This window comes from Oryx dammah, unplaced genomic scaffold (assembly GCF_014754425.2).
Source record: "Oryx dammah isolate SB20612 unplaced genomic scaffold, SCBI_Odam_1.1 HiC_scaffold_2, whole genome shotgun sequence".
Taxonomy (NCBI): domain Eukaryota; kingdom Metazoa; phylum Chordata; class Mammalia; order Artiodactyla; family Bovidae; genus Oryx; species Oryx dammah.
The window spans coordinates 167,508,045-167,524,731 of record NW_024070186.1 but is presented as its reverse complement, the minus strand read 5'-3'; the positions used below and the strand labels follow the sequence as shown (position 1 = coordinate 167,524,731).

Here is a 16,687-nt window from a genome sequence, read left to right as displayed (position 1 = left end):
CACTCGTGGTTAGTTGCTACCACCTAGGACCATGCACTTAGGACCTAGGGCTTATTATCCCGATGTCCTGGGATAAAGCAATTATATCCTAAGATACTGAGTCTCCTGTAGGCACCTCCTTGAGCTAATGCTTCAGTGTCCTCCTGGTAGTCTGTTAGTTGGTGAGTGTGAATTGTGTAGCTTTGCTTTTGGCAAGATTTTTATTACTAATTTGAAAGCAGTTAAACATCTATTAGTGGAAAATCTGAAAAAAAAAATAAAATAAAATTGAATCATTTTGCTGTACACTTGAAACTCATACTGGATTATAAATCAAGCATACTTCAATAAAAGGGAAACAAAATACCTTTTGCTAACAAAAGGAACTAATTTTTGTTCTTTTCAGGAATGTTTGAGAATTTTAATATTTTGCCTCACTGAGGTCTTGCCTCAGAATGTATGCAGTTTACCTTAATAGGGAACTGAAGTTTTAATGTTAAAAATTGAATTTAAAGCAGTGGTTTTAAGCAATAAAAGTAGTCTGATATTAAAACATTATGCAGTGACCAAAAACAAAACCCCTGATGCACACCAGAAAGATCACAAGTGAGCCAGATGAGTCTGAGTGGAGACCAGATGGAGTTTCAGATCTTTCCATTCTCGATGTGTCCTTGGTGGTTGCCAGGAGGTAAATGGTGAAGTGGTGTGTGGAAGGTCAGTGAAAGCTCCACCCAGAGGGCTAAGGGAAGCAGGGGTAGAGCATTCTGTGAGTGACGGAAAAGAACCCCAAGCTCATGAAAGGTAGCAAGGGGTAAACCTGCAATAAGTGCTGAAAATAGACAAGGCTTCATGGATCCAAGCAAGGCTGTTTGTTCCTCAAAGCACGCAAACAGTGAAGCACCATGATATATTTGTTCCACTCATCCCTAGTTTCATGGGGAGCCTAGCGGCGGCTGTGTGCCCAGTAGGTTGCCATGTAGCTAAGAGAGACCAGACCAAGGACTCAGACCACAGACCTGCTATTTGTAGCAGACAGTAGACAAGCCAGTCTTCTTGCTGTGGTCATCTTGATGTCTGTGTGACCAGCTACAGGAACTGCTCAGTAACTCCTGCTTTCACCCAGATGTTCTCTCAGGATGTTGTTGCATGTTGCAGTAGTCTTTCTGACACCTTTCCCTGGATGGTTAATAGACTGTAGTCGGCCGGTTACCTGGCTAACAGCATTTATTAAAACTTTATTATTATTATTAATTTAATAGGATCATGCCATTGTTGGACTCACTGATGGGGAGGGAAGAGCATGGTTCTGAATTTGCTTATTATTCAGTACACTCAGAATCCTCAGTTAAAATATTAAAGCTCCATTCATTTTGGGACAAAATTATTCGTTTTTAACTGACAAAGACCCCTATTGTAGAAAGCGCTGGAGCCCTGCCTGACAGAATGTTCTGGATGTGGAGATGAGAAGTGTTATTTTCGTGTGTTGTTCTTACACTGTGAACTTCGCCTGCTAATTCAAGTGCTCCTTATACACAGGAGACTGCACAGATAAACTGCTTCTTCCAGCAAGATTTCCACTATCTGAAGGGACTTTTAAAAGGTGTGATTCTTGTAAATTTCCATGTGAAAAATAAAGTTTTGAAATTGTAATATGTTTGGGCATGTTAAAATCTGCCACGTGCAGGCGGCTGTCCATTCTTACGAATGCAGCTAAGCTGGTTTTTGAATGGCCCCTTTCAGCTTTTGAGTTAAACTGTCCCTCTTGATTCCTCTGCTCCAGTAAATCATGTTGGTGACTTTGGCGGACTCTCAGATGAGTTTCCTACTGGCTGCTTCTCCTTCACCCCTCTCTGGATCGGTGGCGGTCTGCCAGAATGAGCCTCCTGCTGGATGGAGGGTGGTGTGTTGGCTCCTACCGGTGCATTTTCCCTCCTGGGTCCTGCTTTTTCTTCCAGCACCTTTGGAATCTGAACTTACGTGTTATACTTTTTTTTTTTAATTTCAAATTTGAACCAGTTTTATAGCTGCAGAAATGTTGCACGGATGGATGGATCCGGAGTTTCCTAACGTTCTACCTTCACCTAGCTCCCCTCAGTGTTAACATGATTTAACCATTTGTGGTGGTGCTTTTGTCAAAACTAAGAAATTAACATTGGTCCAGTGTGAAGGTCTGTAAACCGCAGACCTTATTTGAGTTTTGCCATTGTTTTCAGTAACGTCTGTTTTCTGTTCCAGGATTCAGTCTGGGATCCTGCATCGCAGCTAATTATTTTTTCTCCTTAGTCTCCTCCTATGACAATTCCTCACTCTTTTCTTACTTTCCATGACATGGACACTGTTGAAAAATACTGATTGTTTATTTTGTTGCTCAGATTGTTCCGGCTTTGGCCGTTAGTGTCTTGGGTTGGTGGCTGTGTCCCTTGAACAAATTTTCCTCTTTTTATGAGCACTTCTTTCCTGACTCAACAAGATGTTTCAGGCTCATCTTGTACTGCCTTTGCCCCAGCGCTGGGATCAACTTCTTTTCCAAGAAGCCCTGGATTCTTTTTATTGGAGGATGACATTTAGAAACCCAGATCTGGGGCTTCTTGATATTCAGTGTCATTACTTCTAGGCCCTTTCAGCAGGCAGAGAGCTCAGACATATATGTGTTTATTCCTACGCACATGCATGCCTCTGTTCTGTATCTATTATCTGTGTCTTAAGTCATAAGTTTATACTAAAAGTTGTAAGTTTATTTTAATTTCCTCTGATTCCAGTCTAACACTGCAGAGTTTACTTTAACTTGCCTCTCTTCATATGTAACTTCTTTCTCCTTCTCTGAGAAGCCTGGCTCTCGCTGTCCTGACAGTATCCAGTCAAGATGCTGTTTGCAGCTCTTCTCTGGTTCAGTTCTTTGACCTCACCCACCACCACCCCCTCACTGAGGTGTGCGGTATTTGCAGTGCCGTCAGGCTTATCTCGGAGAAGGCGATGGCACCCCACTCCAGTCCTCTTGCCTGGAAAATCCCATGGGTGGAGGAGCCTGGTGGGCTGTAGTCCATGGGGTTGCGAAGAGTCGGACACGACTGAGCGACTTCACTTTCACTTTTCACTTTCATGCATTGGAGAAGGAAATGGCAACCCACTCCAGCATTCTTGCCTGGAGAATCCCAGGGACGGGGGAGCCTGGTGGGCTGCCGTCTCTGGGGTCGCATAGAGTCGGACACGACTGAAGTGACTCAGCAGCAGCAGCAGCAGGTTTATCTGTTGGTGCTTGTGTTCCACATTGGATCCCCACGCAGTGGCTGGTGTAATGAGTCTAGGTTTTGATCGTGAAGGCTGTGAAACGTTGCTGTAGTTCTAAGTCTGGTGCTGAGAGGAAGGTTAGGCTGCCTCACTCCTATTCTCTGGCTCCCATTGCCCACCCCGCCCCGCCCTTTGCCATCCACCCTATATATAAGCCTTTCCTGTCATGTTGGGCTTATGCTTCCTGTGTTTCTTTGGTTCTGTGGCATTTTCAGCTCATCAGGTTTGTGTTAGATTGTCCAGCCTGGTGTGAGGGACATGGTCACTCTTGCCTCGTCCTCAGTAGCCACTCCTCCTCCGAGAGGAAGAGGCTGCCCCTGCTGGAAGGTGGGCTGGTGTGAGTAACCTAGAAGCTTCGTGTGTTTACTTAGATATCACTTGGTAACATTTAAAGTTGTTTTGTTTTTGTTTTTTTTTCCTCTGTAAATAATGATGCAGTGAACATCTCTGTGCACAGGACAGTTTAAAGTGATTTTGACTAATTTTCATAAGATAGAGTCAGAGCTTCCCAGGTGGCGCAGTGCTAAAGAATCCACCTGCCAATGCAGGAGACACGAGAGACATGGATTCTATTCCTGGGTCAGGAAGACCCCCTGGAGAAGGAAATGGCAACCCACTCCAGTATTCTTGCCTGGAAAATTCCATGGACAGAAGAGCCTGGCGGACTACAGTCCATGGGGTCACAAAGAGTCAGACATGACCGAACGACTGAGTGTAGCACACAGTGTTTAACTGATATTTTAATTAACATCTGCTAGTAAAGCAGAAAGGGGGTAGGAAAAAATGTACCTTTTCCTGCATCGTTTTATCCACTCTCTTTTAATACTATATATTTTAGTCAACTTTTAATCACACAAATATTACATTAAATATACTCCTTAGGGGGAAAAAGAACGCTTCACACATAAGGGTCAAGTCCCCTTGGATCTCCAACCCCCAACACAAAACAGTTTTTATTATCCTTTCAGATTCTGTATACATTTGTAACCATATGTGCCTGTAGAAACATACTTTATAAGTGTGAGGGATTTTTCCACATAAAAGGTACACTGTGTCTTTGCTTTTTTACTCACATGTGTCTTAGAAAATCTATTCAGGCTGTATAGATTGCCCTGCCCCACTGTTTTCAACATCTGCAGGCAATTCCTTGGTGACTGCCCTTGGGTATAACTCTCAGGGCACATGTGTGGGCACCAAAAAGCAGATCGGGGGCTGTGGGCCGTGTCTGGGTTCCATCGTGGACAGCACAGCAGATTGCTCTCCCAGGTGGCTGCCAGTCTGCGTTTTCCACCAGCTTTGCAGCAGAGCACTCATTTCTTTACTGGTCATCAATATCTGGTACTTCCTATGTCTCAGATCTGGGGCATTTTGAAAGTGAAAAGTGGCAATTGTGTTTTCATTTGCTTTCCTCCCAAATAGCGAGGTTAAGTGCACAGTTAGCCTCTTACGTTTCCTTTCCTGTGATTTGCCCATTTTTAACTTTTATTTTTCTTACTAATTCATATGAGTTCCTTGTATATACTAGATTGATTCATGTAACTAACATTTATTGCTCCAGAGATCAATACACATGTGCCCAGATGCTGCTGTAGATGCTGGGATAAACAGCAATAAACAAGGTTTTAAGAGGAAGTTGGATCAAAGAAGATCTAAATAAATCAGTAGGATTATGTAAATGTTAGTAAGTGCTGTTAAAAGCTTAGAGTAATGGTAAAGAGAAGGCTTGAGTCAGGAGGGAGCCTTGGTGTCCCCTAACAGACCATCCTTTCAAGTGTTTTTGCCTGGAAGCAGGTGGTCAAGGAAGCCTTCTCAGAGAAGGTGGGGTGGGAGCCGAGATCTGAATGATGAGAAGGAACTGGCATGGAAATGTCCAGACAGAGAGAATAGCATGTGCCTAGGCTCTCAGGTGAGGCTTGTGAGTAGGGGAACAGGGACTGAAACAGCGCAGGTCCTAGTCAGAGGCAGGTACTCGGGAGGAGACGTGCGATCTGTTTTAGGAGGTGGTTTCTTCGGCTCCTCCTTTGCGGTCTAGGCTAGGTGGCCAAAAAGAACTTTGCTCCGGGGAAATTTGTGTGTCAAGATTTGATCGTTGGGTTTTGTGGTTGTTTTAAGGCATAGGCTTTTTCTTTTTAATAAAGGAAAATTTTCTGTTTCAGATTACCTAGGAACAGTACGATTTGGGGTTATCACAAATAAGCATCTTGCGAAACTGGTATCCTTAGTACACTCTGGAAGTGTGTATTTACATAGACATTTCAACACATCACTTGTAAGTATTTTAAAATCACGTTTCTATTAGCGCAGTGGTTCTTAACCTTGTTTAGATCACATACTTCTTTGAGAACTGGGTGAAATCTGTAGACGCTGTCTCTAGGAGAGTGCACATGGTTTTATATGCAAACCGAGTCCCCTCAGCCCCTTCGAGAACCCGTGCCCCAGAGCTCTCGGATTTAACAGCTAGAAATTCTGTTTATATTCTTAGATTTTGATGCAGCCTTATTAGCTTTCCTTCTTGGATGAAATTCCAGAATTGCTGTATTGGAGAAGTGTTCCTCTGGGACCATGTTCTCAAAGGTTAAGGTTCCACTGGGCGATATCCTTTGTTCATTTGTTCCATTTATCAAGAGTAGCAACATGACACGCTTTTCTCCTTTAGCTGATGAGATGGATTTGGAAGTTCTTGTCAAGTTGCAGTGAGAAGCTGGTGGCTTCCCGCCCCAGCGCGCCTCAGTTTCCCATCGTTGTCTTTGTTCCCTGATTTTGTCTGCTTGTTGGTGGACTAGCCCCAACTTGGCTGTTTCTGAGCTTCTGGCCTGTGTTGTGCTTGGTCCTGTGCTTCTGCTCTGTTTATTGCCCCTTCCTCAGTCCCGGCACTGAGCTTATTTTCTCCAGTGTTTTCTCTCTCCAACTTCATTGCCAGCGTCAGGGACTTGCAGGTCGAATGAGAACCCGAACCCCCGTACCCAGTGTGCCCAGCCTTTAAACCCACGTTCCCCTCAGCTCAGCGTACAAGGCTCTTGCCTGTGGAGGGACTGCTGAGGGGCGCCCCCTGTGGCCAGTCTCCCTGGCTTCTGCCTTTCTCTAGTAACCCAGATGGCTTTACTCCTTGCAGTTTATATTCCCAAAGTCAAATATATTCCTTGTTTTCCAGATAGAAATGTTCATGAAGACAATTAACATTTTTTTCCACCTCCCACCATCCCGCTCTGGGAATCAAAATCTGATGGTTTCTCCTGCCGCCCACCTATTCTTGTGCCTCTGTCTTAAGTTTCTTTAGATTTCATCTGCTTCTGCGCTGTCTATCATTTTCCTTCATCCTTCTTTTGCAACATGCTTTACAAGCAACATATATCATGTTCATGTATAGTAATAGGTACTGAGAAAGAAATTTAAAATAGATGGCGAAAAGAAGGTAGGACTGTGAGAAAGATACTGAAGATACTGAATTCATGGTGTCAATGCCATAGTTTTGGGTGGCTCATTGACAGAGCAGCAGAATTCCTTTCAGCAAATGAAATATTAATGGAATACCAGTATTTTTTTTTTTTTAAGTAAAAGCAGTGGACATCTTGTTATAAGTCAATTTAAACCTCTATTTGGGGAAGTATAAAATATCTTATTTTGTGGAACTCTCCAAGCATTTTGGGGGTTTTTTTGTTTAAACTCTGTAATTTATATCATTGGAATTTCAAAAATAATCTTATGTTGACATACTTCGTTAGAGAAAAACAAAGCAAAAAACACGAGGTATGTCTCTCCTTAATTCTGTACACGTAAAGTATGATCCGTGGCCTAGTATGCAAGTTCTGGGTCACTCAGGGTTTCATGCAAAGATGTGTTGAGTTCCTGCTCTGTGCCAGGTGTTCTAGTCCCTGTGGCGGGGGACGGGGGTGGGGGAGACAGGTGAGCAAGGCAGATACACACTTCTGTCCTAACAGAGAGTCCCCAGGGACAAGGGAAACATGATTTTCCCAAGGGTCAAATGACCCCCGACTCCATCATTTCTGTTTCCTTAGCAATTGCTTTACGCAGGAAGGTAGAGGTCACAGTTGGCCAGCAGCAGGCAGGGAAACATTTGTTGATAGATAAACAAATTCATCTTTTCTGCCTAAAGGGAAAAGGTGAATCACATGATCTGAAAGTCACCTCTCAACAGCTTTTGCTTTCCAAGCCACTTGAGAGGAAGCACCCTGTCTGGAGAGGCAGAGCCAGAGTGCAGCCGCCCAGGCCACTCCGAGCCTCGTTTTCCTCACCTGTGAAGAGAGGGCTGAGGCCGGGCAGGGGTGGTGCTGCGATCCCGCCTCGCCTCTTATGTCTGCGCGTTTGTCCTTCCCAGGTCTTTCCCAGGGAGGTCATCAACTACACCGCCGAGAACATCTATAAGTGGGCCTTAGACAACCGAGAGACGCTTGTCCGATGGCTGTGGCCGCACGGCGGCAAGAGTCTCCTGCTGAACAACGAGCTGAAGAAAGGACCAGCACTTTTTGTATTCATACCTTTTAATCCCTTAGCCGAGAGTCACCCTTTGATAGATGAGGTAAGAGCCACAGTGGGAAGAGACGTCTCAGAAGCATCAGGCGAACCTCATTGACTTAAAGGCTTCTCTCGTTCCACGATCGGAGTGGTTTCCCTTACTCAGTGGCTGCTGCGTTTCGTGGTGTCACTTCTTCCTGTAAGTGGGCAGGAGAGCCTGTGCCTTCTTGGTTGGGACCCACCATGGCCTCTCCGGCCACGTTACTGACTGTCTCAAGTCTGGGTGAGGCAGAGCAGACAGGGCGGTCAAACCAGGCCTCTTTGGAGATGGGCCAGGTTCCCTCTTGCTGCGGCGACTGATGTTCGGGAGAGGTGTGGAGGGGGTGGACAGGACAGGCGGGGTTTAGTGTGGCCTTGTGGGTGTTGTCATCACAGGCATTTGGCCAGGCTGGTCGCCCTGACCACGCTCAGTCCAGCAGTGGTGAGGTGACCTTGGGATCCCGTATTTTCCTAACCCTTCTGTGGCTCACAGAGTGGTTTTTGGAGCCGATCGTCATCAGAAGTCAGCCCCTCCCGCCTGCCTCTTTTGCATGCGTTGCCTGTCTCTGGGTGTGAGTTTATTTTATGTATGGATTGTTTGGGGGCACTTAGAGCAATAACAATCAGCAGAGAGCGCCTGGGATTGCTCAGTTGGCTTTACTGGGGATTTAATTTTTTCCTTCCCTCCAGGATCCCTTAATTGGCCAAAACCAATTTCAGAGAATCCGTGAGCCACTGGCCAGGCTCACCAGATGCTGCTTCTCCCAGGCCCTCTCAGGAGCCTTCCTGAGGGAACGGGGAGGCAGGACCCTCACCAGGCCAGGCCCCTCCAGAGGCTGCTCTGGAGCCTCTTTGCTGACATGGTTCATCCCTGTGGGGGCCTTCTGAGTGGACACTGCTCCCGTAGCTTAGAGGAGGAAGAGGAAGTGAAATGGCTCTGCCGATTCTCTGACTAGGGAGGACTTGAAGTAATAAGATTTCATTTCTTTGGAAAATCTTCACTACACAGTTATTTTGTGAACTAAGACACTCTTACTTTACTAAGACGCTCTAGTATTAAGAGTTCTTAAAGTTGTTTCTAGTAAATGTGGGGTTTTCAACCAGCCATCCCCTGGTATCCATGGGGGTTTGGTTGCAGGACCCCCGCGTATACCAAACTCCAAACATGCTCAAGTTCTGTATTGTGAAATGGCATAGCATTTACATATAACCTATACACGTTGTCCTGTATATTTTAAATCACCTCTAAGATTACTTATAATACCTATACCTAATACTGTATAAGTGACAGTGTTAGTTGCTCAGTCGTGTCTGACTCTCTGCAACCCCTTGAACCATAGCCTGCCAGGCTCCTCTGTCCTGGGGATTTCTCAGGTAAGAATACTGGGGTGTGTTGCCATGCCCTCCTCCAGGGGATCTCTCTGACCCAGGGATCAAACCCCCATCTTGTACATCTCAATACCATATAAATGCTGTGTAAATAGTTGCCTGTGTGCAGCAAACTCAAACTTTGTTTTCTGGAATTTTTTCCCCAAAATATTTTTGATCCATGTTTGAATTGCAGATACAGGATATGAAGGGCTGACTGTAGTTGAATTTTTGTGGGTTTGGTGGGGGCCTGGGGGTGGTGATCTGTTATGTCTTTGAATATAAAGCAGTACCCAGATGGGGCAAGAGGGCAGCTGGGCTCTTTATTAATCACATAGGCTTGAACTTTTCAGTATAATGTGCTGTCAGAGCCTTACCCTTTAAGAAGGGCTGAGATGTTCTTGTGTGTACATGTGTGTGTGGGAGAGGGGACCAAAACACTGGTTTTATCATCTAAAGTAACCTTTTTTATGCCCAAGAACTATTCGAACAATTTGTTTTTTTGTACAAACATGTGTCTTAAATTAACTCTGTCCATAAGTATCATACGGAATAAGTATCATATGGAGGAGGCAATGGCACCCCACTCCAGTACTCTTGCCTGGCAAATCCCATGGATGGAGGAGCCTGGTGGGCTACAGTCCATGGCGTCGCTAAAAGTCGGGCACAACTGAGCGACTTCACTTTCACTTTCCACTTTCACGCATTGGAGAAGGAAATGGCAACCCACTCCAGTGTTCTTGCCTGGAGAATCCCAGGGATGGGGCAGCCTGGTGGGCTGCCGTCTATGGGGTCACACAGAGTCAGACACGACTGAAGTGACTTAGCAGCAGTAGCAGCAGCATAAGTATCATGTGTTATAAAATATGGGTTTTCTTTTTAATTGGAAAAGTACTTACTAAATGGTTTTTACACACATGCGCACACACACACGCACCCTCTTTAATGAAACAAAATCCTGAGTGACTTAACACCCTTTAACTAACTAACCATCGCAAGATTTGACTTAAGTTAGCACAGTTCTGTTTTAGGGAGTATGAGTGGCTCTGGATTAGAATAACTTGCTTGTCTTTTGCATTAAACTGGGGTGGTGTTGGGTGGTGAAAGCTCCTGAGTTTGGAAATGGAAGAGTCCTAGAATGCAACTTGAATCTAAATGGCTAACACTGGTCTCAGGGAGTGTGTACATTCCCCTGAGATGCCTTCCGTTCACCGGGTATTTATCGAGCCTTTGTTACGAGCCTGGCTCTGGGCGAGGGTCGAGGGGACAGCAGGATAAAGCAAGCCCAGTCCTGCCCGTGAGGATTCCTGAGCCTGTGGGGAAGAGGGGTGTCTCGACAGACAATTGTGAGGCTCTCTGGGAAGGACTTCCGGACCGTAAAAATGCGGACCCTGCCTCTCCCCAGGTTGGGGTGGGGTCACCTTTACTGGTGTAGGGTCTTGGGGAGAGTGTTGAGGTTTGTCAGGTGGAGGAGGCTCTGACCAACCAGAAAGGCAGACTCGGGTCAGACTGTGTTTGGTTTTACCCTCTAGATAAGGGGAGCCATTGAATGCCGTTTGGCAGAGGAGCCTCATGCTTTGGGTGGTATTTTTAAAAATAAGGGGTGGCAGTGTGGAGGCTCAGTGGGCGGGGGGAGAGAATGGCGGTCTGAGAGGAGTGAGGCCGAGTCGAGGCAGTGGCCGTGGGGATGCAAAAGGATACTGCCCAAGCTGGCTGGACTGGAGGTGTGAGTGACTCGGAGGAGGAACTGAGGGCTGGCTGATGTTTCTGATTTGATGGTGCCATTTTCCAGAGAGGTTGGTGCAGGAGCAGGAAGGCAAAATGGAGGAGTACGGTTTGGAACAGGTTGAATTTGTGGGCTCCTCTGGTGCATTAATTTATTTGGAAACATAGATGCCGGAAAATAGTTGATCTTCTCGTTAGGTGCTTGGCAAGTTTTTTTAGGCTAGACTGTTATATTTAAGAGGAAGAATGAAGACCTCCTCTGGAGGAGTTTAAGGATGTAAAGGAAAGTGACTCAGCTAGGTGTTCAGACTTAGATTCTGTTCCTGGTTCTTCGACAACCCAGATGTGTCTTGTGGGGTGAGCCGCTTCACCCCATCACGTGATAGGCTAAGACATCTCCCTCTAAGACCCCTTCTATCTCTGAACACGTGGTTCAGTATTTGTTAACAGAGTGACATGATCTGAAATGTGACCCAGACCCTTCTATTAATAGCTCTAGGTGTGACAGCTTCCTGTTTATTGCTGTTTCCGGCCAGGGCTCTTCCTTCTGAATCAGACAGGATGCTCTCTAGGCCTGTGAGCCCTGGGGTCAGTCCCTTGGTTCCCTACCCCACCCCACGCCTCTCACGAGCTCCACCCTGTGTTTCAGATCACCGAAGTGGCCTTGGAGTACAACAACTGTCACGGGGACCAGGTGGTGGAGCGGCTCCTCCAGCACCTGAGGCGAGTGGACGCCCCGGCGTTCAAGTCCCTGGCACCTGAGCCCCCAGCCCGCCTCTCGGACCCGCCGCTGATAACGGCGTCACCCTGCTGCAACACGGTGGTGCTGCCACGGTGGCACTCCATCTCCAGAACCCACAATGTGTGTGAACTGTGTGTCAACCAGACAGCTGGTGGCCTCAGGCCAAGCTCGGTCAGCATGCCCCAGTGCAGCTTCTTCGAGATGGCAGCAGCTCTGGATTCTTTCTACCTCAAGGAGCAGACCTTTTATCATGTGGCATCAGACAGCATAGAATGCAGCAATTTTCTAAGTTTCTACAGCCCTTTCAGCTACTACACTGCATGTTGCAGGACCATAAACAGGGGCGTAGCGGGCTTCATTGATTCTGAACAAGGTGTCTTTGAAACCCCGCCCACTGCATTTTCTTCCCTAGAGAAGAAGTACGAGGTTGAGAGCCCGGGCTCTGTTCCTCACATTGAGGAGAACAGGTATCTCTTTCCTGAACTGGAGACGAACAGCTCGAGCTTCACAGGCCTGAGCTGCAGAACCAACAAGACCCTAAACATCTACCTTCTGGACTCCAACCTGTTCTGGTTGTACGCGGAGAGGCTGGGCGCTCCGAGCACCACGCGGGTGAAGGAGTTTGCTGCAATCGTTGACGTGAAGGAAGAGTCTCACTATATCTTGGATCCAAAACAGGCTCTTGTGAAGCTCACCCTAGGTACCATGGGCCATTACCTTCCCCAAGCCTAACGCTTTGCTTAACTTTCCATAGGCGACTGTTATTCAGGGATCTCATGACGGTTGGCTCTTACTAGCTCATTTTAAATCTTCACGCTGCAGTCGTAATTTTAAAAGAAGCTAATTTTGTGCATTAAATGAAACAGAAACTCCCTAACTCCAAATTCTGGATAAGTTGGTCACTTAGCCCTTGGGGCCAAGAGTCCAGCATCCCAGATTGGCAGTGCCTGCCGCATTTCCAAGGTGGGAACCTGGCCACAGTGACGGACAGGGTGGTGGCGACTGGATCTGGCGGTAACTCCCCTGGCTGATGAACAGCCCTGGCAGGCGCTTCACAGAAAGCAGTGGAATGATAGAACCGCCTGGCCCCCTTTTTGTCTTGCAGGTTTAACTACATATCAGGGCTACCAGACCTAATTTGTTCTGCTGCTCCTTTTTAGCAAGTTGAAGAATACTGCTATGACCTTGGGTGCCTAGATGGTAACAAGCAATTGTCAAGTGCAATAAACAAGTGTCGGACTGCAAACCAGCAAGACCCACTTTGGGGGCGGGAGTGGGAAGAGGGTAAATCACCATTCTGGGAAAGCACCGTGAGCTTGCCCTTAGAGCTGGCAGCAGCAGTGACCCAGCCCACGCGTCCTGTTCCCAGGGCTTCACTGACATCCTTGATGTGCACACAAGGAAGTGTGAATTCAAAAGCTGTGTTAGTTCAGCCTCGTTGGAACCATGGGGGAAAGCCAGTGTTTGCCAAGTGGAGACAGGAGGAATGTGGTGGGGAGGGCAGCCTTTCGTTTTCAAGCTTTGGAGAGCATGAAAGTGAGAAACTCAAAACCCTTAAATATTAGTCACTTTAGGTGCTGTCTTTTAAGTCCAGGTGAAGCTTGTTTCCTACATTAGACACGTTTGAAAAGGCTTATGTAAGTGGTGATTTATTTTTCCTACATCAAATTATATACTAAAACGTGAAGCTTCCCGAGTGTGTCGAGGAACCCCGTGAATAGTCACTTAGTGAAATGCGTCCACTTTTGATATCACACCTTGCTCTTCATTCATGTTGCCTGAAGTTACATTTTGGTGTACTGAGTTTTCTTAAAATGAAACAAGCCTGTATTTTTAAAGTAAGCGTTGATTGGATCTTCCTGCCTCCTGTGCTGATACTCAAGCATTCAGTGAGCTGATGATGGGCCCACCCTGAATTTAAGGGTGATCTGAAAGACGCCATCTTCTGATTTCTTTTCATCTTCTGTATCTACTCTGAAACATGTAGTTCTATTGTTCTCTGTCCTGTGGTTGATGATAAAATTTGTCAAAGTCCTCATACAAAAACATCCACTGTGTTATTTTGGAGAGGTGACTCAAGTCTGTGGGGCAGTTTCAGAATTCAGCCCTCATTCAAATTAGTGAACAGTTCTGGGTCTTATGTTTCAAAAAACCAACCAAGTGTCATTCAGATGTTGATGACTGATTCTCTTTAGTATTCGCTCAACCTTCTTCCCTTCTTCCTTCCTCCACGGAGCCTGTCATTGTTCACTAGGACCTCAGAATGGAGAGAGAAGGAAAAAAAAAAAAAGGAACTCAGATTAGTGCTGCTTCAGATGAAACAAAGGAATCTGAAAACATAGTCACTGGTGGGGAGGGTAAAACTGTTGGTTCAAGTTAGGATTTTGGATTATTTATGGGTCTTATTTATGCTGTTTTGCCACTAAATATAGTTGTTTATTTCGCTTAACCTTTTAATTAAAGAAGAAACTTGAGGAACTTTAGTAAAGGAAACACAAACCATAGCTCCTCACTCTCAGATGAATGAGTGTTTGAACACCTCCCACATTACAGTAGCTTGTGCAGTTAACTGCATCAGTAGTTAGGCTTAAAGGTCTTGATATTGTAGGTTGAAATCTCGATGGTGACTCGTTGATGACTTACCCAGTCTCTGGTGTCTTGTAGACCAGTGTTAGAAGAAAAGAGCGTCGAATTCCTAACCCGTGCACTGTAGACCATGGAACTCTTGAGTGGTGCTTTTTTAGCTAAAGTGCTGTCTGCTGAGTTACTACAGCCAATGTGACCCCCTGCCCCCTCTTGTGTGGATTTTGTTCAGTGGGCCTGTGAAGCCAGCCCACTTTTTAAAGTGTAGAGTTTAAAGTGGGCCAGCTACTCTCCTTGTACCAAGAGAAGAGCTGATCTCATTTTCTCTTTATTTTTAGAGTCTTTCATTCAAAACTTCAGCGTTCTCTACAGTCCCCTGAAAAGGCATCTTATTGGAAGTGACTCTACACAGTTCACTTCTCAGCGTTTAATCACTGAAGTGACGACTGATACCTTCTGGGAAGTAGTCCTTCAGAAACAGGTACGGAATCGAGCGAGGCAGAAATCAAGCCATCTGTCCCTATTCAAATAATTTCCAAAGCTGCAATCATGGGTGGAGCAGTGGGTGCTGCCGTACAGAAGACTAGCCACATGACAGCCTTACTGCAGAATGTGCATGAATTACATGGTGCTTTTGTGATTGCAAAGCATCCTTAAAAATACATAAAACACCAAAAGATCAGGGACTTCCCTGGTGCTCCAGGAGCTAAGACTCTGAGCTCCCAGTGCAGCGGGCCTGGGTTCCATCCCTTGTCAGGGAACTGGATCCCATATGTCACAACTAAGAGACCCAGTGCAGCCAAATAAATAAATATTAAAAAAAAAAAAAAAAAACACCCAGAGATCAAGTTTTCACTGTACTTTGTGCATGAGCAGCATTTATGGAATGCCTGCCAGGCTCTTAAGTTCAGTGAGGACCCCAGAAGCCCAGTAACAGCCAACTTCTTCCCACAGGACGTGTTGCTACTTTACTATGCACAGTGGTGCGGCTTCTGTCCAGCCCTCAATCACATCTTCATCCAGCTAGCTCGGCTCCTGCCCTCAGACACATTCACTGTGGCGAGGTAAGGAAACCCATGCTGCCGTACTCTGGGCCGGGTGCCTGTCATTGTTCTTGCTTCCAGCTTAGCCACGTGGCTAGCAAGGGTCTGCCAGTTTTCTGTGGACTTGGGTAAGACTGAGTTGATTGTCAGCTGGAAGCTATGAGCAAAACCTCATTGGCGCCAGAGTCTTCTGGTGAATACTGAGTGTTCCTTGCGTGATGTTGAGTGTGTTCAGGCCTGATCTAGTTCATCGGAGCATGAGGGTGTTTCTGTGGGAGCAGTGTTGACCTGTTTGCTTAGACAGCCCCCCAAGTGGCCAGCTTTCTGGAATGTACATCACTGGGACCTTGGCCCAGCAAAAGGGGGCCAGTCTCTGACATAACTGTCAACCAGCCCTGGGACCTGGAGTGAATTTCTCCAGCAGGCCTTGTTTCCCTCCTCATTCCTAAAAGGAAGAGGAAAGATGGGCTAATACCCACGTGATGTTCTAGTGTGATTCCATGGCACTGTATGTGGGATCTTCAGTAAACAAATGAATTTTAAATCACTGTTTTGTAAAAACAATGCTCAAAGAGTTTTTGGATGAGGTAGGAGGCAGTATAGAGGGAAAATTATTTAAATTTAAGCTATATTTTCTTTCTCCCTCCTCTCCAAGAAAACCCCTTCAGATAGGTAGAATTAAATATAAAAGATCAAATCAGAGAAAATGACAGAAGATAGAATATTGGATTTGCTGGTTGCTTTGAGAGGTGGAAACTTGCCAAATAGTGAAAGAAAGATGATTTCAGATTTCACTAGGAAAGTGTGCAATGAAAATACAGAAAACCGACTTGCAGAAGGACAGTAGCTGTGTCTTCCAGCATGTGCGCCTTTCCTTTTGTGTGGCTGCGAATGATGACTCAGAGCCCCACTGGAGGAGGCACTGCGTTTCGAGACTATATAAATGGTATCTGACTTAGTCCTTAGGACCGTCAGTGGAACAGGTGTGAGCACCACTCTTTTTCTACTGAGGACGAATCTGAGACACACAAGTACCAGGCTGCTTGCCCAGAGTCAAGCAACCTGTAAATAAGGGATCAGGATTCAAAATCAGGCCTTCATAGTGCAGACCCTGAGAAATTAAAGTGGTTTAAGAAAACTGCTGAGGGCAAAATGTCGTTTGTACATATAGTGGAATATTATTCAGCCTCAAAAATTTTAGGATGTTCACGCTACGTGAAATGAGACACAGAAGGACAAGCGCGGTGCGGTCTCCCTTGCGGGAGGCCCCTGGAGTAGGCAGAGTCACAGTGGTAGAAAGCAGAATGGTGGTCACCCAGCGGTGCGGGGGGGGGACGGCAGTGGTTGCCGAGTGGGGTCAGTTCCTGTTTTGCAGGATGAAAGAGCTCGAGACAGATGGTGGTAATGGTTACACAGTGTTATGAAAGCACTGTGCACTTAGAAATGG

General features: G+C 46.1%; 1 protein-coding gene across 2 annotated transcripts in view; it reads left to right on the top strand.

Annotated features, from left to right (window-relative positions):
* TXNDC11 (thioredoxin domain containing 11) overlaps nucleotides 1-16,687 on the top strand; it is a 58,005-nt gene that overhangs the window by 34,736 nt on the left and 6,582 nt on the right. For both annotated transcript variants that reach the window (XM_040230581.1, XM_040230588.1), the window contains 5 exons: nucleotides 5,424-5,536; nucleotides 7,604-7,804; nucleotides 11,522-12,314; nucleotides 14,536-14,678; nucleotides 15,152-15,261. In XM_040230581.1, coding sequence (XP_040086515.1) covers nucleotides 5,424-5,536; nucleotides 7,604-7,804; nucleotides 11,522-12,314; nucleotides 14,536-14,678; nucleotides 15,152-15,261 — 1,360 coding nt within the window. The remainder of the gene's footprint in view (nucleotides 1-5,423; nucleotides 5,537-7,603; nucleotides 7,805-11,521; nucleotides 12,315-14,535; nucleotides 14,679-15,151; nucleotides 15,262-16,687) is intronic.